The following is a 21,837-nucleotide window of genomic DNA, read 5'->3' on the forward strand; positions in this document are numbered from 1 at the left end:
CCCATATTTTAATAGAGAGCAGATCCTTGCTGTCCTCTGGTGGAGTAATAGCCTCACAGAAATTAACTGCCTTTTAAAGCAAACTGAGACCTGGGTTTATATTGCAGAAGACATTTATGTATTGAAGAATTATGTAGGGTCCCTCCCCTTCCGCTTTTTAAGCAACACTAGAAACACCGGATGTACTAGTGATCTTAAAATAAGCAGAAATTACTATTAAAAAAGTGGCAGACAATCCAATAATCAAATACAGGGATGTTTCAACATTAAGTATTAGAGCTAAAGATTTAGGGGGCATAGTGTCATAGGCATAGGGGGAATATGCAGCAAACCTTAACTCTAGTTGTCTAACATATTCCTGTGTTGGTGCACAGACCAGGCGACTTAGTACCTCACATGCACATATAGGAATTTCCCAGAGATAGGAAAGGTATCTCTAACATTTATGCCCTAGCAAGAGAACTGTCTGAGGCCTCTCGCTGGCACTGTGAACATTTGATAGACATAGTCAGGGGCGGCTCTAGCTTTTTTGCCGCCCCAACCACTGCAGGCAGGCAGCTTCGGCGGCATGCCTGTGGGAGGTCCGCTGGTCCCGCGGCTTCAACGTACCCGCTGCCAAATTGCTGCCGAATCCGCGGGACCGACGGACCTCCTGCAGGCATGCCGCTGAAGGCAGCCTGACTGCTGCACTCGCAGGGACCGGCAGGGCGCCCCCCCGCGGCTTGCTGCCCCAAGCACGCGCTTGGCGCACTGGTGCTTGGAGCCGCCACTGGACATAGTACTAGCAGACATGAACCGTCTCACATCTAAAGAGACATAGAAATGAGAAATAGTTCTGGGTAGGAACAGGGTCAGTGGGAGTTAAGCCCTTTCCTGCTACACTCTTTTTTTAACCATATTATTTCTATGCATGAAGGTTGAAGTGGAAAATAAAGCACCCACCTTCACACTTTTTCCAGTTTTCTAGTTAATCCACAGACATTTGGTCACTTCTTAATACAAGAATCACTACAGAATGGTGGACAATGGTATCTGCAGAAGTACAAGCTAACTGGATGCATGGAAGGGAGAAGCCAAACTCTTTAGTACCCAGGCAAAGCTTTCAAGATTGGGTTAAGACTCCAGGATCAAGTCCTAAATGAGCTATTCTTATAATTGTTTCTGAGTGGCATCTATACTTTACATTTTCAGTTATTCTCTTCCCTCAGTCTTTGTTGCTAATAGCATCCTTAGGAAAACAAATATTTGTTTACAAGGTCAAGTGTTGCCAATCCTTACTTTCTTAATCAAATTAATTTTAAACTATTAATGTGTTTGACATCTCAACTAATGTGTGTGGAGGTGATGGTCATTAGGGGACTAATTTGGCTGTAAAGAAAACATCCTAAAATTAAGAACCTAATTTAGTAAACACTGAAGTACCACATTAGTGAGCAGTAAACAAGTATGGTTGTGAAGATAACATTTACTCCTGAGGGCATTGTGTACCTGAAAATTCTGCAAATGTTGGCAAATAAATGTGGAGGCTCCAGCATAGCATTGGGAGCACAGGCCACTGGCTGCTCAGAGGTGGGAAATCACTGTACAGTTTCCCCCCACCTGGGACCCGGATTCGGTGGTGAGATTGCACCCAACCCTGACACAGCACAAAAACTGGGTCAGCCCCAGGAGTAACCATTATAGTGAAACAGCAGCAACTATATAAAAGCTTTGTCACAATATTTCATGGCTATAATGATCTGAGGAGGAACAACTACTAAACCAATAATTCCAAAATAATTTAGTTTCAAGTTTTTGAAAGTTCACAATTTTATAAAAAGTATAAAAAAGTGTTACAAAAGCAACTTTATAGATGTAGGCAATAGTACTTAAATTGCAGGATTTAAAGCAAGTATAGCACGCCCCAAATTTTGATGAAAATAAGAGAAACTAAAGCATACCCATTATGGCAACCAAATAACAAATTAAAGCACTGCATATTAAGATTTTATTATATATCTGCAAATACTGAGAAAGTAAAACTTTGTTAGAGTGCAATAATTTTTAAATGTTTCAGAAAATGAGCCTGATTTTTTTTATACTAAAGGCCCCTTTTACACTGCCAGGTAAGTGTAAAGAATTAGTATATATATGAGATTTGGGCCCAATAATTCTAGCACAACAGTTTGTCTCTTAAATTTTTATAAACATGTGTTTTTACAGTTGTCTGGGTATTTCAAGTTATTTATACCGCAAGATTTCCAGGGCAGGGATGGGGTCTTCCTATCTATACGTACAGTGCCTACTATAATGGGTGTCTAATAATGTCGTCTCTAACCATCCAAGATCCCTTCTGAAACCAATTACAAACATACTCCACACTTACAGCTTCTGATGCAAGGATCTGAAAGCATTTTGCCAACATTAAAAAAAATGTCTTCACAACACTGCTCTGAGGTAGGTATTAACTTTCTTCTGTAAAATGGAGGTAAGTGACATGTCCCAGGCATCCCATCCCATCCCCTAGAACTGGAAGGGACCTTGAAAGGTCATCGAGTCCAGCCCCCTGCCTTTACTAGCAGGACCAAGTACTGATTTTGCCCCAGATCCCTAAGTGGCCCCCTCAAGGATTGAACTCACAACCCTGGGTTTAGCAGACCAATGCTCAAACCACTGAGCTACCCCTCCCCCCATAACATAGTACACGCAAAATAGCTTTTCAATTGATAAAGATGGTTGTGATTAGTGGCCATAAATAAAAGCTGGTTTAGTAATTGTGTAAAAAATACCATTTGCTTTATATTCTTTTGCTTTTGTTATTCACACAAGTTGGATAAAAGTCTTTTTGAGTGGAAGGAATATTCCCTTATAGTGCTGTATATAGGAAGTATTTTTAAACTAGAAAAATCTCTCACTTTGGCACTGTACACACATTCCGCTGAGGTTTAAATATTGCAGCTCTGTCATTTTAACGATGTTTCACAATACTACATTCCACCTTTTAATTTAGTGTAGTACTGAGACAGTTGGACTATATAGTGAGGTATCAACTTGTGCACCTTGTTGTGCAACACAGACATTTACAAGACTACATTAGAATACATGTCCTAAGAGACCACTCAGTCTAGTGGATAGTGTTGAAGATCTTTAGGAGTCTGGGCACAATACATTTCAAATGGTATTGATGCTCTTCCCTCAATTCAGACATTCCTAGCGATAGGTGATACACTGTAACTTTGGGTACTATGAAGGAAAGGTATACAGATGATACTGAATTAAAATTTAAAAAGACAGCCATATATGATAAGCTGGAGCAAAAAATTTTAAGATTCCAACTTAAACCACTGAAATTGTGAGGATGTAAGTACCATTTTGGTATGCATCAGTGGAACAAGAAATTATGATTGGGGAACTCTGCTGGAGAAAATTTTGAGGTGGTGAAATCATTAATAAATACTACTTTGTTTATTGCAATCAGATATATCACAATTATTACAAAAAAGGGAAGGTGATAAATCCTTTAAGTTATCCAGTGCAAAATGGAAGCACCCTACCAGGTCCAGTCCTGCTCCCACTGAAATTTATAAGCAACATTTAGACTTAGAATGAGCAGGTAGAACTCCACTGAGATCAAAGAAGTCACACCCACCTTACTTAAAAGTTTGGATATGGTCCAATAGGCATTTAGCCATTGACTTCAATGGGAGGAAACAGGAGCAGACCCACTGTCTTAAAGGTGCAAAATCAAGACAAAACATTAACACAAAATGAAACAAACATACATTAAATAGTAGCGTTTCCTGATACATACTTCAGATTTTCAAATGAGCTTTCTAAGAGGGAAATGATTTACATATCTAATGAAATGATTTATCTTTTTGGAAAAATCCACAGTATTTTTATTTCAAGTTTATATTAACTATAAATATCTAATGACAAGAAACCATTTCCCCACATTTATGTGCTTTGTTTCCCCATCATTTATGTCTTCTGTTCTTTGCCTTTTGGAGAAAACATCACATTGTAAGGCTGCCTTCTTTTTGGACGGTGATAGGGTGCAAGATCCTCTTTAATATAGCCTTAAAAGAATAAAAATAAAATCAGGGTAAAGATATCAAAACAATCTGGTTGAGAAATGGTATAGTATGAAAGCAAAAGTAAAATGCATTTAACAGACCACTAAGTTTTGCCTACCACAAAGATTTTTGTTTAAAGTATTTTTCATTTTTGGAAACTAGTCTGACCCTGCCAGGGATCTTTTAGAATGCCCTCAGCCAATGAAAAACATTATCTATTAAAAAATTAAACATTTAGTTATTGATTTACAGTAGTTTCCTAACAGCTAATATAGATTGAATATACTGAAGGTCTACCGAGAAATCAGGCTGTCAAATGTTCAACTATTTTGCAACTCATTACATGTTTCACTGTCCTCCCTAATAGAAGCTTTTATATTTTATTTTAATAAGTTATTTCTGTAAGATATATAGAAATACTGTAAAATTTATGTCTTATTTAACACAAGAAATCTGTTCCTGAAAATATATGCCACATTCTAATTTATCAAATGCACTCAATACAACTTCTCTGGACACATGTATCATACTTAACAGAACACAGGCCTCCACAAAAATAAGCAGAGACAACAGCCTTTTTTTTAAGATAAGTACAGGACTTCAGCCTTCATATTTGTCAACTTTGCTCTGTTCACAAGTACTAAATTCATTAAAATCAAGTTTACTGGTAGATTCCTTCTTTGCAACTGGTGAAATGCTTTGTGTGACCCACAATTAAAATATACAAAATCACTTCAAGGGACTGCCAAGGACTAGCCATAACGTACCACTCATTTAAATAAGGACATTCTGTTTTTGAACAACAATTCCAAATATCACATTATATATAGTGTTCCATTTAGGGAACGCAGCAGTGACTTATGATTACTAATAGGATCAATGGTCTGAGCCCAAAAAGTTTGAAATTCCTTACAACAGGTTCAAATTTCAGTAAGACTGACTTAGCCCTTTATCCTTTTTAAGTAGCTTAATTAGCACTGCTGTTCATTGTTTGACAGTTTATTGCATAAGACCTTACACATCAAAACCTAAATTCCCTCCAAGCTGTGCGGCCACGCAGCAGGCTATCAAGGGCTGTGCAGGCGGGGAGAGGCGCCTCTCCCCCGGCCCCAGGCTGCTGCAGTGAGAGAGGGCTGGGGGGAGTCCTCTCTCCCCGTCACAGCCCTGGGGCAGTCTGCACCCCAAACCCCTCATCCCCGGCCCCACCCCAGAGCCTGCATCCCCAGCCGGAGCCCTCACCCCCTCATCCTCTGCCCTAGCCCAGAGCCCCCTTCCACACCCCAAACTCCTCATCCCCAGCTGCACCCCAGAGCCCACCCCCCCAAGCCGGATCCCTCACCCCCCGCATACCAACCCTATGCCCCAGTCCTGAGCGCCCTCCCACACTCCAAACTCTTCCCACCCCCCCATTCACCTCCATATTAGTGCACATAACAAAATTCATTCCGCACATGGATGTAAAAAATTAGGAGGAACATTGATCAAAACTCCATCTCTTCTAAGAGTGGGCTGAAGATCTCATAGCACTTTTTGACGAGGTGTAGCCAGTCACTTAATTACACTTGTGGTTTAATGTTGAAAATATTCAAGCAAAGCTTAGTCAGTTAATTAGTCAAAGACAGAGTAATACAATATGAAAAGGAGACATACATACTGACAATCAGTCTTGCAGCGTTCACCTTACACAGAAGGTCTTCTTCAAATGTATGCATTTTCGACTACCTATATTTATACTACAGTTGTTTCTCTGTACATCATCCAAGATTCAACCCACCAGTCTGTACCAGTTTTTTGTCTTGTTTTTCTGTATTGTCCTCTACCTTCCTTATCTTTGCATTGGATACGACATTCCAGATACCAGGAGGTGCCTCCATGGCCTACCAACTGCATCAGAACACACTCTATATACACATCTTTTCTCTGACAGGTTTTGTATTTGCCTGTGCCAAGAGCAGAGTTGTGCTGTTGTAAAGTGTTATGGGATATACTTTTGTATGAGTGAACAGAACTCTAGGAAAAGCATAATACAATTGACATTGGTATAGCTTAGCATGAACTACCCAATGTTCATACATGATATAATGTGTAAGACATATTAATGTTATGTTCAGTATGCATAATATATGTTGCCTAACATTCTACTTGGAAAACATGGGGATTCAACCAATTATCCCTGGCCAAGTTTTCCTGCAATCCACCTTAAAACCTTGGAGAACAGATAACTCTGCACACCTCTATAATTATGTTATAATTTATTAAAATTTAGAATGTATATGTACTGTTGTAATTAGATAATAAAGAGTTCAGAAATGCATGGGGCTCTTAATTCGGAATTTCAGTCCCTTTAAAGATATAGATGCAGCTCCTTTCAAAATGTACATTTTTAAAACCATTACCCCATTCAAGGAATGGTGGGATTGTTTGGTATAATCAAAGTGAAAACTCTAGCACACAAACATCTTGTCAAACAAGTCTTTCAACTACTTCATTGTTTTCCACTCAAAATATCTAAGTAGTTGGATCCACTCTAAAGGCAAGCTGCCTGCAAAATCTGGTTTTAAGGCTAGAGCATTTGAAACATGAAGTATTTTGAAGCACCATTACTCTAGAACAGCATAATAAAAAAATCCACACATTTTTAATCCAAACAGTAGACCCATGTGTTAGTAACTCATTATTGTGCCAACCTACAATGGCTTCTTTAAATCTATTTATACAAAGAAAGAATAATCTGTGTAAAGAAAAGTCTTAAGAGCAGTTTGTGTTTTTGCAATAAACCAGAATATATGCATAAGAAAGAACAAACCACAATGTTCAGAAGGCAACCACAGATAACTTACATCCCCATTCACTGTGGTACCTAAGAGAGCTATGAAGACATATCAATTCATCTTGTTATTTGAGGCCTTAAGTAACACAATGAACCAGATTTTCACCTCTGAAAATTCAGTTCAAGTCTAGCTCTAGGTTAGAAAAAGACGGTTACTCACCGTTGTAACTGTTGTTCTTCGAGATGTGTTGCTCATATCCATTCCATTAGGTGTGTGCGCGCTGCGTGCACGATCGTCGGAAGATTTTCTACCCTAGCAACACCGGCGGGTCGGCTGTGGAGCCCCCTAGAGTGGCGCCTTCATGGCGCTGAATATATACCCCAGCCGACCCGGCGCCCCCTCAGTTCCTTCTTGCCGGCTACTCCGACAGTGGGGACGGGGGGCGGGTTTGGAATGGATATGAGCAACACATCTCGAAGAACAACAGTTACAACGGTGAGTAACCGTCTTTTCTTCTTCGAGTGCTTGCTCATATCCATTCCATTAGGTGACTCCCAAGCCCAACTTAGGTGGTGGGGTCGGAGTGAGACATTGCTGTGTGCAAAACCGCTGACCCGAATGCAGCATCGTCTCTGGACTGCTGCACTAGTGCATAGTGAGCTGTAAACGTGTGGACTGATGACCAAACCGCCGCTCTACAAATGTCCTGTATCGGAACATGTGCCAGGAAAGCAGTCGAGGAGGCTTGGGCCCTCGTGGAGTGAGCGGTGAGGTGCGGTGCTGAGACGCCTGCCAGGTCATAGCAAGTCCGGATGCAAGACGTAATCCAGGAGGATAGGCGTTGTGAGGAGACCGGTGAGCCTTTCATTCGGTCGGCCACTGCAACAAAGAGTTGCGTCGTCTTTCTAAAGTGCTTTGTGCGGTCAATATAGAAGGCCAGGGCCCTTCGTACGTCCAGGGAACGCAAACGTTGATCCTGGCGAGTGGTATGTGGTTTGGGATAAAAGACCGGGAGAAATATGTCCTGGTTGATATGAAATGGAGAAACCACCTTAGGGAGAAAGGCAGGATGTGGACGAAGCTGCACTTTATCCTTATGGAAAACTGTATAAGGGGGCTCGGATGTAAGCGCCCTGAGTTCAGAAACGCGCCTTGCTGAGGTAATGGCTACGAGGAAGGCTGTCTTCCAGGATAGATACAAAAGTGAACAGGTGGCTAGTGGTTCAAATGGAGGACCTGTGAGTCTGGAGAGAACCAGATTAAGGTCCCACGTCGGGACGGGCTGACGCTGTTGTGGGTACGTCCGGTCTAAGCCCTTGAGGAATCTAACGACCATCGGGTTAGAGAATACCGAGGACGCGAATTCCCCTGGGTGAAAGGCTGATATAGCAGCCAGGTGAACTTTGACTGAAGATATCGCCAACCCTTGCTGTTTTAGGGAGAGGAGATATTCCAAAATGAGAGGAATAGGTGCCTGCAACGGGGGCGTGGCTCGTTGTTCGCACCAACATGAGAACTGTTTCCACTTGGCCAGGTCCGTGGTCCGTGTTGAGGGCTTCCTACTGCTCAGCAGAATCTGTTGGACAGAGTGCGAGCATTGCCGCTCTGCCTGGGTGAACCATGGAGCAGCCACGCTGTGAGGTGGAGTGATTGCAGGTCGGGGTGACGCAGCCGACCGTGGTCCTGAGAAATGAGATCCGGACATAATGGAAGCGGGATCGGTGTTTGAACCGAGAGTTCCAACAGTGTGGTGTACCAATGTTGTCTCGGCCACGCTGGAGCGATCAGAATTACCTGTGCCTGGTCTCTGCGCAATTTTAGCAGTACCTTGTGGACCAGAGGAAACGGAGGGAAGGCATAAAACAGGTGGTCTTTCCAGGGAAGGAGAAACGCATCCGAGAGGGAGCCCGGAGCTCGACCTTGTAGGGAGCAGAACACGTGGCACTTCCTGTTGTCTCGAGATGCAAACAGGTCTATCTGGGGAAACCCCCACCTCCGGAAGATGGAATGTATGATGTCCGGACGGATAGACCACTCGTGCGTCTGGAAGGACCTGCTGAGTCGGTCCGCTAGAGTGTTCTGGACTCCAGGGAGGAACGATGCCGTGAGATGGATTGAGTGGGCGATGCAGAAGTCCCACAGGCGAATGGCCTCTTGGCATAGAACTGACGAACGTGCTCCTCCTTGCTTGTTGATGTAAAACATGGCCGTGGTGTTGTCGATGAGAACTAACACACAACGGCCACGTAGTTGATTGAGAAATGCCTGGCACGCCAGGCGCACCGCCATCAGCTCCCGAACATTGATGTGCAGGGCTAACTGGGGTGCAGTCCACAGGCCCTGGGTATGGTGTTCGTTGAGATGGGCGCCCCAACCCAGAGATGAAGCGTCTGTGACCAGATGCAGAGAGGGTTGTGGGGCGTGAAATGGCATCCCTTCGCAGACCACATTGTGATCTAGCCACCAGGTGAGGGAGGTCAGGACCGAGTTCGGGACCGTGACCACCATGTTCAGGCTGTCCCGATGTGGACGGTATATTGATGACACCCAGGTCTGGAGTGGGCGAAGCCGAAGTCTGGCATGCCTGGTTACGTACGTGCAGGAAGCCATGTGACCCAGCAGGGTAAGGCACGACCTCACCGTGGTAGTTGGGAAGGCCTGTAGCCCTTGAATGAGGCTCGTGATGGTGCCAAAGCGGTTGTCTGGCAGGATGGCTTGTGCACGTCTGGAGTCTAGAACTGCGCCGATGAAATCTATTCTCTGGGTAGGTTCTAGAGTGGATTTGTCCTTGTTGAGTAGGATGCCCAACTCGTTGAATGTGTGCACTATTCTGTGGACGTGAGCTTGAACTTGCTCTTTGGTGCGACCGCGTACCAGCCAGTCGTCTAGGTACGGGAACACCTGTATCTCCTGCCGACGAAGGTACGCTGCCACGACAGCCATACATTTCGTGAACACTCTTGGGGCCGAGGATAGGCCGAAAGGAAGGACTGCAAATTGGTAGTGCACCGTGTTTACCACGAATCGCAGGAAGCGTCTGTGAGGTGGGTAAATTGAGATGTGAAAGTATGCGTCTTTCATGTCGAGGGCGGCGAACCAGTCTCCAGGATCGAGGGAAGGGATAATGGTCCCCAAAGAGATCATGCGGAACTTCAACTTTACTACGAATTTGTTGAGTCCGCGCAAGTCCAAGATGGGCCGCAGACCTCCTTTGGACTTGGGGATCAGGAAGTAACGGGAATAAAATCCCCTGCCCCTTAACTCTATCGGAACCTCCTCTATGGCCCCCATGGCCAGGAGCGTAGAAACCTCCTGTATAAGAAGTTGCTCGTGAGAAGGGTCCCTGAAGAGGGACGGGGAAGAGGGGTGGGAGGGGGGGATAGAAGAAAACTGGATAGCGTATCCCTTCTCCACCGTGCGGAGGACCCAGCGGTCCGAAGTTATAAGGGACCAAGCACGGTGGAAGTGGGAGAGGCGATCCCGGAAGGAGGGGGCTGGATCCTGGGGGATGACTGGGGCGCCGTCCTCGACCGCACCTTCAAAAGTTCTGCCTGGGGCCTGAAGGTGGTCTAGGTGGCCCTTGGTTTTGGCCGGGTTGAGGGCCGGTCCACCTTCTTCTACCACCTCGCCCTCGCCTCCGGGTCGAGTCCTGTCTCTGACGAGGCGGGGGGGGGGGGGGGGGTAGAAGCGCTGAGGCTGCGGCCTAAATGGTCTGCGCTGAGGGCCCACAACATGCATCCCCAGGGAGCGCATGATTGTTCTCGAGTCCTTGAGGCTCTGCAGGCGAGAGTCCGTCTTGTCCGAGAACAATCCATGTCCCTCAAAGGGCAGATCCTGTAGGGTTTGCTGCAGCTCCGGAGGCAAACCCGAAACTTGAAGCCAGGAGATCCTCCGCATAGCGATACCCGAAGCCAGGGTCCTCGCAGCTGAGTCTGCTATGTCCAAGGAGGCCTGCAAGGAGGTCCGAGCCACCTTCTTACCCTCCTCTACCACGGCTCCAAACTCCTCCCTGGACTCTTGGGGAATCAACTCCTTAAACTTCCCCATAGAGTTCCAGGAGTTAAAATTGTAACGGCTCAGTAGCGCCTGTTGGTTCGCCGCTCTAAGTTGCAGCCCTCCGGCTGAGTAAACCTTACGGCCAAACAAATCGAGCCGCTTAGCCTCTTTTGATTTAGGCGCTGCAGCCTGCTGGCCGTGGCGCTCTCGTGCGTTCACTGATGCCACCACCAGTGAACACGGTTGGGGGTGGGTATACAAGTACCCGTAGTCCTTAGACGGGACAAAGTACTTCCTTTCCACCCCTCTCGCTGTGGGTGGGATAGAGGCAGAAGTTTGCCATATCGTATCCGCATTGGTTTGTATCGTGCGGATCAGGGGTAGCGCCACCCTCGATGGGGCATCCGCTCCAAGGATGTTCACGATAGGGTCCTGTACTTCCACTATCTCCTCCGCCTGCAGGTCCATATTACGGGCCATCCTACGCAGGAGATCCTGGTGAGCCCGAAGATCTATCGGAGGGGGACCCGTACATGAAGTGCCCGCCACTGCCTCATCCGGAGAGGAGGAGGAAGATGCCTCCGGTGGTACTGGATCCAAGGGGGGGTCCTGATCCCCCTGCTCTTGGGCCGGAGCATCACCTGTACTTGGGTCTATGGTGTCAGGTGGCATGGACACGGAAGCCTCCATGCCCCCTGGCGGAGGCCGAGAGATGGTGGATTCTGGGGCCCTTCTAACCGAGTGACCCGAGCGAGAGGTCGATGGTATTGGAGCCCCTTGCTCCTGGTGGTACGCCCACGGGGTCCAAAATGACCAGTGAGATGGTCCATGAGAGTGGTCCTCTGCCATCTCCTGCCAATGGCCCAAGTTCCGTTCCTCGGCTTGCCCTTGAGGGGGGTATGCCGATCTCGACAGGTCCTCCGAGGAGCGAGACACCGATCTTGACGGCCATGGCAGCGCCGAGAGAGATGAAACGATCCCCGTGGGCTGCGGTGCCGCACGGTACCGGTCCGGAGATGATCTATCTCTGCGCGGTGCCGGCGAACGGTGCCGGGACCGCGATCGGTGCCGATGACCTCGTCGGTGCCGGGAGCCGGATCTGGACCTCGACGAGGACCTGGAGTATGCCCGGTGCCGGGAGCGGCCTCTCGACGTCGAGCGTCGACCGTAGCGGTGCCGAGAACTACGTCTCGACGTTGATCGGTGCCGACGATCATAGCGGTGCCGAGACGTAGAACGGTGCCGCGACGAAGATCTTGGCCGCGAGTACGACCGGTGCCGAGGTGATATTCGGTGCCGGGACTGCGAGCGGCGTGGGGACCTGCTTCTGGACCTGGACCGGTGCCGAGGTTCCAGCCCTTGTGATGGAGGGCGCATCAAGGCAGGTTTCCCCCTTGACTGGACCGGGCGGGTCAACGGTGCCGTCGGTGCCAGTGGTTGAGGCGGTGCCGGCTCCGTGAGAGCTATCAAGTCTCTCGCCGCCACGAAGGTCTCCGGAGTCGACGGGAGTTGTATTACCACCGGTCTCGGTGGAGACGCTATCTGCACCGGACTCAACGGCCTCGGTGCCGGAGTCGACAGTGCTGGAGGCACCTGTTTCCGGTGCTCCACCGGCGCACTCGGCTCTACCCCCGGCACTGGGGGAGCCGGCGTCTTCGGCACAGAGGTCCCCGTCTTATGGGCTTTTTTATGCCCCGGGGATAATGACCGGCGTCGAGGTGCCTGCTGCGGTGCCGACGAGGTCCGGTGCCGGGGAGGTTTGTCCGACACCGCCCGCGTTGTCGGCATTGCCGGTGCTGCTGGGGCACTGCGCACCGAGGCGCTAGGTGCCGGGGCCTGGCTCGTAGAAGGAGTGTCGGGCTAAGTGCCGCCTCCATCAGGAGTTGCCGGAGCCGAAAGTCCCGCTCTTTCTTGGTCCTTGGTCTGAAGGCCTTACAGATCTTGCACTTATCTGTTTGGTGGGACTCCCCCAGGCACTTCAGACAGGAGTCGTGCGGGTCGCTCGTGGGCATAGGTTTAGCGCAGGAGGCGCACTGCTTGAAGCCGGGAGCTCTGGGCATGAGCCCGGGCCCGCGGCCGGGGGAGAAAGGGGGCGACAACCCCCTTAGTCCCCTGGACTATTATAACAAATCTAACAACTTTAAAAAACTATTTAACTATTAAACTACAAACACTAGAACTATAACTATAACTACAACTGCGAATAACTAACTAAGCTAGGGAGAGTGGAGAACAGCTATGCCGCGCTCCACAGTTCCAACGACCGTCAGGGGCGGTAAGAAGGAACTGAGGGGGCGCCGGGTCGGCTGGGGTATATATTCAGCGCCATGAAGGCGCCACTCTAGGGGGCTCCACAGCCGACCCGCCGGTGTTGCTAGGGTAGAAAATCTTCCGACGATCGTGCACGCGGCGCGCACACACCTAATGGAATGGATATGAGCAAGCACTCGAAGAAGAATAAATATTGTCTTAATTTAGTTCTGTGGGAATTTTTCCAATAGCCTCTCACTCTATCCCAGTTCTTAGGAATACTCTTCACATTCCCAATATCCCAGAAGTCATTGAACAAATGGCAACATTTACTCTGGACCTTGGTAGAAGGTGGTCAAATGGAATTTGACAGAGCTGTGTAGGGAATCTTTCATTATGAAATGAGCATCTTAGTGTTTTTTTAATACCTCAGTTTTCTCAGTATCAAGTTTAAAAACAAAAACATACAAACTTTCCAATAACAATTTTATATACTCACCTCTTTCCACACAAGTTTGAGTGGAAGGAAATCCAACCTCCCAGAAGTTTTCTGGTGTACTAGGAGGAATGTAGCGGAATCTATGTCTTGAACAAGCAGCTAGCTTCTTTTCTCTCTCCCCTTCTGGAATATCTGCATAATACTAAAAACAGAAATTGGAAAATATGTAATAAGTCGTAAAAATGAACAATGATATATAAGCAGTAATTACATTACTTGTATCACACTATCACTACTGATTATTGTGCTTAAATACATACACATTGGTGAGGCTGGCCAAAATTACAGATTTAGGTTTGCATGTCCCTGACCTCAAGTGTTAGTTTCTTAAACTTGACTTATTACATATTTCATCCTCATTACTATAACTTTAAAAATGCACCCTAAACAAGCAACTGTGTTAGTTTTGTACACTGTAATATGAAACAAAACAAACAATATAGAAACTCTCACACTTTTAACTACTCATGTGTAAAATTAAGCATGTACATAAATCTCTGCAGAATTGGGGCTTAAAACAGATTGGAATACAGACAGAGACCGACAGAAGAATCAAAGTTAACCAATAAAAGTAGTAATATTCAGATTAAAATTATTGCGTTTTCAGGTATTAATGAAACACAAATAGTCCATGGGCCAGATTCTCTGCTGTATCTAGCTAATGGTTGTTACAACAGAGAAGGGGGAAAGCCATAGGGGTCCCTGATTTACTAGCCAAACACAAGGCACAAATTAGAGCAGCTAAGAAGATGGTCTAACCTATGCCCACCAACTATGATCCCTGATGAACTATCTGGAGTACATAGTGATCTGGTTTCCTCTTCTCCCCTCCCCAACAACTGTGCTGCAGGGAGAGAGGCATAGCAGTTAGTTCTGTCAGCTGGAAACTCCCCACTCACAGGGAGAATCCCATGCAGGAGAATTATGGCTCTCTATTTCGTTTGTGCTACCTTAACAACTCAAAAGAATTAGATCAGGGTGAAAATCTGCCCTACATACATTGAACCAAATTCTGCCTTCACTAACACTACTGCAATGTCACTGACTTCAGAAAGAACACAATATATTCCAGTACACCCTGAGTAATACAATAGTTAAAAGTAACTTTTTTAAAAGAGTCTGGTTTACATGGTTCAGTCATTTATTAGAGTGGTTCCAATGTGCAGCATGAAAGGGAATAATTTTCATCCTTCTTCTAGCATTATAGACCATGCTTCTGGCCAAAAGCTCCTGCTAATGCCAGTCTGTAATTTAGACACTATAAAGTACTGCAGTATTTATGCATCCAGCACTGTCTTTCCAAAGCTTGAATATATGATTTAATTCAATTAGCAATCCAACAGTCTTGTGCTATCCAAACTTTTATAGTTGGAGCTCATCAAAAGAGTAAGTAATCTTGCCAAAATACTACAATGGTATGACCAGAAGAGAGAAAATCAAGTTAAAATCTTAGTCCAGCCAGGCAGAAAGTAATCTGGAGTAAGAGACAGGAAAGAAATGGAATGCTCATCCAGTACAGGATTGCTTTTATTAATGGGATGCCCCAAAGTTTTGTTTTGTTTCCCATCTCCATCTAGTGCTAGTAAGATGCCACACAAGGCCTGCCTACTGGGAATGTTAAAGAATACTAGCAAACTAATTCTCTCAATATTTGGTGGGGAAACATAAACCAGTCAAAAACCAAAAAAGAAAGGATGTCAGTAGTGATGATGGTGTGGACAGCAAAACAACCAAAGCACTGCGAGAGGGCTATTAATGAGAGACGACATCAGTAAGATGAAGAGAGGATTGATTTGATTGTACTGTTTCTGTAGTATGGGATAAGTGCAGGCCTGCCTGAGACTGAAATACTTTAATATAAACTATTATAGAAGATATAAAAGGCTGAGTTGGTGTTATCCAGCATCGATCTGACAGCAAAACAAAATCAATTCTAAATGTCATAGTTAGTACATGATTCTCATCGTCTGGTAGCATGCAGGCTTTCTGGGTCATCAAAGAAGCAAGAGGTCTTAAAGAGATTCAGTTCTTTAATAGGCTGTACCAAGATGGTCAGAGTTTCCCCTTTCTATCCTGCAAGACTCCTGATTTGCAGGTTAAACAGAAGAGCTAGATCTGCAGACGTGATTAATTTAAAATTACTTTTTGCTTTGAACAGAGGTTTTGGTAAAAAGTCTGCCAAGAGAAATCCTAAGCACTTAAACATCAGGAATCCACCCGTGTCTTAATCGCTCTCTGATGCAAAGATGTTTGGCCCTCCCATCCAGCCAAGATGTCTTATATGTGCTATAAAATTGGTTTTGTTAACTTGTATAACTGTATGTAAATTAAACATTGCTCATTTCCATTTGGAGAACACGTTGACATACTTCGAAACTACAGTACTATGCTTAGAAAGCTAGATTAAAATTTCTTCCCCACCACACAAATCCACAAAAGAAGTTTAGCAGTATGTGTTTGAGATTATAGATAGGCTGATGAAAAGCAGAACAGCAAACAGGTAATGATTATTTTGTACAGTCAGCTTTCAGTGGCCAATGTTAGAAAACATATCAGAATAATTTTTTTTTTTAAAAAGCAGACCAACTAAATTAATAAGAGATATCGTACATCTGTTCAGAAAGAAAATCCACATCAGCCAATCAGATTAATGATAGCTAAATATTACTTAAGGATAATTAGAAAATAGGTTTAAATCCTAAACTGTCCTAAAACAGTTTATTAGGAATTTTAAAACAGTATATTAAAAACCTCGTATTTTTCCTCTATCAGGCTTGTTGTAATAAAATTTTAGGCCTAAACTACTAAATTGTCTGAACTGCTGGGGAATGGAGTGAACTGGGATTAAAACAATTTAAAAGCTACAATACTATTTTCTGGGGAAATTAAAAAACAAATAATCAACAGTAACAAATTGAATTGTCATCATTTTGCAAGAACCAGAAAGTAAGGCTTTTAAATTTTAGCTCTTTTAAATTAGAACACTGGGGACAGGGGTGAATATTTGCAAACAGAAGAAGAAAACATTGACAGAAGCTTCTAAAGTAACAGTGTAGCTAAAGGATAGAAAAAAAAAGTATAAAGAAGCAGTCCGTGTCCTATTAAGGATGCCATTTCAAACACAAAATATGTATTTTCATTAAAAATTGTGTATAAAGTCATCATGACTGAGAATGCAGTATCATCAGGAAAAAATATAATAGGGAGTTACCACTAACTTGCAAAAATTCTGATTGGGAGCAGTCTTGTTGGAGTAGCTCTTATAGATATCTACATATTGAGTAAAAATGAGAGCCAAAATCTGATGTTAACATATATTGTAGTGTTAGGTGCCAGAACCAGATATGGAAGTGGCTTCTCATCTAATGAGGACTATTATTTTCAATACTGATTCTCTTTTGGAACTGTGAATGGACCAAAGTATACAGACCTATGCAGAAAATTAACCAAGTGGTAGCTTCAGTTAAGAATTTTTTCAAATCCAGTCATTTTAGTGCAATGTTATTGCCAAGCATTCCGTACAATCTTGGATGGTTTACACTAAAAAAAATAAAAAATCTTTCCTCAAAAATAATTAGAATAAAAACAGAATTCTAATGCTTGTACATTACGAAATAAAGTCTACAAATGTTTCCACAATGTTACTTGCCAAAATATAATGAGAACTGGGTTCGTTGGGAGGAAAAGTCCTGTAGCATGCAGAGACAGGAAATTAAAATTGTTAATGCATGGCTCTTGGCACAAGAAACAGAATAGAGGTGCTTTTTTTTTTTTTTAATGCTCTGTTTTCATTCAAACCCTTTAGATTTCACATATTTTGGAATAGAGAATTTACTTTTACAGTCAGCTGTAAATAAGACTATTTGCATTAAAACCACATTTTAGTGAAGGTTTTATCAAAGGGATTTTTCATGAACTTGTTCAAGAACATACTAATAAGCCACATTACTCAGTTGGAGAAATTTAGCTATCAGTTGGACAGAATGGATGTTAAGAAAAATATTGGTTCTAAATAAGAGTGGAAATTAAGCAATAAAACTCAGCAGGAACTCTTATTAGCTCATTAATCCACACCTCAGACATGTTGTGAAGTATGAGATTGTAGCTCAATATCTCCAGCAGACTGAAAAGTATATTAATGACCAAATGAAGTATAGTCTATTATACACATAAAATAAGAGTAACACATATATAATGTGCCTGAAAGCATTTCAATTACTTGAAAGGGAGAAAAATAAATGTAAAAATGTCTTTACAACTTTTCTCTCTACCATTTACATCAGTGGTTTGCAAACTTTTCCAGTTGCCCCCCGCCCCCCCTTACCATTAAGGGAATCTGTCCACACCCCTCCTCCCTTTCCATTACTGCACAGCCAAGGTTTCCTCAGCAGCGGAGCTTGGGCTGAAGACGGGGGTGGAGGTGGAACTGGAGATAGCAAAGGAGCTGGGGCTAGAGGCAGAGCTGATCTGGAGGTGGAGAGGGAATGAGGGCAGAGCTGGGCTGGGGGCAGATCAAGGTGCAGAGTGGGACTGGAGGCAGAGCAAAACTGGAGGCTGAACAGGGTTGGGGGCAGAGATGGTCTTGGGGCAGAGTGGGGCTGGAAGTGTGGCATTCCTCCTTGCCTCCCTTGGGGGCTGACCCTGCCACACGAACCCCTGAACATTCCTCTGCGCCCCCATGGGGGGCGGGCACGCCCCACAGTTTGGGGACCACTGCCTTACATTATACTTTACATTACACTTGTTGCTTAGTCTAAAATGTTGGTGAGTTATACAACATTACACGTATAAGTTTTGGGGACTGCAGATATGAACCGGATATCACTAAGAGTCAGACCACTGCTCTGACAGTCAATGTGCAAAACTATACCGTAACAGTTGGTACTGACAAATCATGTTATTTTCAAAATGACGACAAGCAGTTGCGGTGGGCTAATTTTTCAATCTGGTTTATAAAAGGTATCTGCAATTTTGACAGGCAAGTTTTGCACGCATTTGTACAGATACACGCATGTGCAGGTGCAATTTTATTTGAATACTTGTTCCTGTATATACATTCAGAAAGAAAAAACAAAACATGAAGAATATACCATGAAGTGCAGCTTAACATTACAATTCTATCTTGGAACCAATTCTGGATATCTCAGCTTTAGCAGAAGTAGTGCTATCACTCTCTTGCTGAGATACTGGTGGATCAACCATTCAGTGGTTCTCAAACTTTTGTATTGGTGACCCCTTTCACACAGCAAGCCTCCGAGTGTGATCCCCCCCCCCACCCCTTAGAAATTAAAAACACATCTTTTATATTTAACATTATTATAAATGCTGGAAATGAAGTGGAGTTTGGGGCTGGAGACTGACAGCTTGCGACCCCCCAGTAATAACCTCGCAACCCCCTGAGGGGTCACAACCCCCAGTTTGAGAATCCCTGGGGTAGTTGATTTATTTTTGTTAATTGAGGCCTCATTGACATGAGGATTTGCAATGCCTACTCCTTTTAGTAGATACAGGAAAAATAAATAAGTAAATGCCAATGCTATCATTCCAGGATGTTGTTTTATCTAATTATTTTCCATTATTACAGTACCTAATTTTTATTATGGATCTCTACCGTGGCCAACAGCATTAGTACAACTGACTTCTTTGCCACTTGATTTACCAGTACTCACGCTTCTATGTTTTTAATTTGAGAAGCATTTCAGGCCTCTGGTACCAAGCAAGTGAAAATAATGCAAGACTGACCAAAACTTAAGAGTTTTACTTACTATTTCACATTCCTTACAGGTATGGCCCAGCAATTTTCTTCTCTCTTCTCTCTTCCGAACAACCTCAATATGAGGAAAACCTAACACAGCATTTTTTCTGAAAAGCAAAAAGAAAAGTTACTAGGGGCATACTACTCCGCAATGCAGACTACAGGGTTTGTTAACTGCAGAGCGCACCAAAATTCTGCGCTCTAACTACCCCCATTCAACTCTTTCAAACAGGACTATGTTAATGCAAACCAGGCACCTTTTAGTTCACGTCAGTAGCATCCACATGGGGCAGTAGAGTGCAACGTACTGGTGCACTCTGATTCACCCTCCCATAGTCTGCACTGTCGCACAGTGCAGACATAGCCTAGGTTTTCACTTGATAATGTATTTCTTTGGTAAGTTAAAGTGTTTATTAACCCAATGAAGCAGACAGCAGCAAGGAAATAATAGGATTTCACAGGGACAAGCTAACAGATTATCTGAAAAAATCTCAGCTTCCTGCCAACTGGCATATAAAAAGCTATCTTTAACATCAGAACAAAGGAATAATCTGTAGCCAAAAGAAGTTGCATTTTTTTTTTTTTTTTTAAAGTAAGTTATCTTACATGTACCTATGCTCCTCCGTGAAAGAGGAACTGCTGAACATCTCATCTCTACTTAAAAATCTTGAATTGTATTAACTTATCGCCTGCCCAACTTAAGGTTTTAGTTTTTTTTTTTTAGTAAATGCTTCATGAGTGCCATGATGTTTCTACCTGTTTGTTCCAACTGTATGGGATTTTTCAACTTTGCATTTTCTTTTTAGCAAGACACAATGTCAGTCTCTTTCCTTTGCAAAGTTAAAACAGGCTGGGTATAGAATAGATGTATGAGCCAGCCGGTAAATCGAGTGCTTAATGGTATTATGAAATGAAGACTAAGAGGTTATGATGAAAACAGGAGATGAATGGCAAAAGCACTAAGATATACAGTGGTCTGTTGAATGTTCCTTATTTAATGTCCACAGGAATTTCAAAAAGCTTGATACAAAACAAAAAGATTGAGACACTGAAAAAACCCTCACTTATAAGAAATCTGTATGTTCTTTGGCCTTCAAGAAGAATTGCATACAGAAGCTAGCCAGCGACTCCAGGAAGTAGAAATAGGAGCAGCCAAAGTAGGGACTTTTTTCCAGGTTTGGACATTCCACTCAGAACTGTAGGAAGTTCTCTGACTTCCTCTTAGGGTGACCAGACAGCAAGCATGAAAAATTGGGATGGGGGTGGGAGGTAATAGGAGCCTATACAAGAAAAAGACCCCAAAATTGGGACTGTCCCGATTTTATAGGGACAGTCCATCTGGTCACCCTGCTTTCTCTTCCTTGGGCAGATAGCCTGTTTACACCAACCCTACCCACCCTCCAGTCTCTTCACCACAGCTTCACTCCTTCCCTTCTCCCCTGCCCTGTCCCCCCTTGCTCTCCTTCCCTTTTCTTTCCATTTAGCTGATCCCTTCCTAAGTACCACTCCCCCCCCACCAGTCATGGAACATACCTGATGTTTGCTACCATCACATTGTTTATTCTTTTTGTATGTTATATCTCTTCCCCCACCCTGTGTCTGTCTTGTCCATTTAGATTGTGAACATTTTCGGGCAGGAACCATCTACTACTCTATATATGTATATAGTGCCTAGCATAATGGGGCCCCATTCTTAGCTGGCCCTTAGGCACTACCATAATAAACATGATAATACATAACTTGAGCTACTATGTGTTTTGGAAAAATATCACAGATTACAGAAGCATGCTTTTAGTAAAAGACTAACATTTCCTTCTCTTTATTAAAAAGTGACAAGCATTCCTCTCTTCCAATGTTCTGTCGTTTCTTTTTCCGATTCATCTTCCTTCTTTGTAATAATAACCAGAATTCATTTAGAGATTTTCCAGTTGTACACCTTCAGCTTCTTTGTATGGAATGATTTAGCAGTTTTATTTTATGAAAGGATAATGTCTCTTCAGAGGGGAAAACCCAATCCTCTTACATTAATAAAAATGTTGCATTACCTTTCATCACTTTTAAAATATGGCTCCACAAAAGCTTTCTGCTTGGTTTTATCTTGTTTATTCTCATGCTCTGTAAATAAATAAAAACATGCCATAAGTCTGTTAATGAACTGCCTAGGCAGAATGACCATAAAATGATTGAGCGAGATATACTGAATAAATTGCAACAGTGTTAATTTTAAAAATTTAGCATTAAATTATTTTAGTTAACCATTATCTACCTGAACCAAAACCATATGCAGATTTCTCAATTTTAATATTTCACAATTATCTATTTGTCCTCTAATGTGCTGAATGACAGTACTGAGATCAAGCTTCATGAAATACACAATCAGCTTTGAGGCAACAGATACAGTGCAGTAATTCTTATGGGGAAATTGGATTCGCTTAATATCGTTTCGCTTAAAGTAGCATTTTTCAGGAACATAACTACAACGTTAAGCGAGGAGTTACTGTATTAACACTA

At 43.7% G+C, this 21,837-nt stretch overlaps 1 protein-coding gene across 5 annotated transcripts in view; it reads right to left on the reverse strand.

The window, feature by feature from the left end:
• Nucleotides 1-3,422: 3,422 nt before the first annotated feature.
• The window catches only part of RBBP8 (RB binding protein 8, endonuclease), a 72,440-nt gene continuing 54,025 nt past the window's right edge, over nucleotides 3,423-21,837 (reverse strand). For all 5 annotated transcript variants that reach the window (XM_054018275.1, XM_054018272.1, XM_054018274.1 and 2 more), the window contains 4 exons: nucleotides 21,372-21,441; nucleotides 19,337-19,433; nucleotides 13,572-13,713; nucleotides 3,423-4,058 (listed from right to left, as the gene is read on the reverse strand). In XM_054018275.1, the coding sequence (XP_053874250.1) occupies nucleotides 3,961-4,058; nucleotides 13,572-13,713; nucleotides 19,337-19,433; nucleotides 21,372-21,441 (407 nt within the window). In that variant the 3' untranslated portion in view covers nucleotides 3,423-3,960. The remainder of the gene's footprint in view (nucleotides 4,059-13,571; nucleotides 13,714-19,336; nucleotides 19,434-21,371; nucleotides 21,442-21,837) is intronic.

Source organism: Malaclemys terrapin, chromosome 2, assembly GCF_027887155.1.
Source record: "Malaclemys terrapin pileata isolate rMalTer1 chromosome 2, rMalTer1.hap1, whole genome shotgun sequence".
Lineage (NCBI taxonomy): Eukaryota > Metazoa > Chordata > Testudines > Emydidae > Malaclemys > Malaclemys terrapin.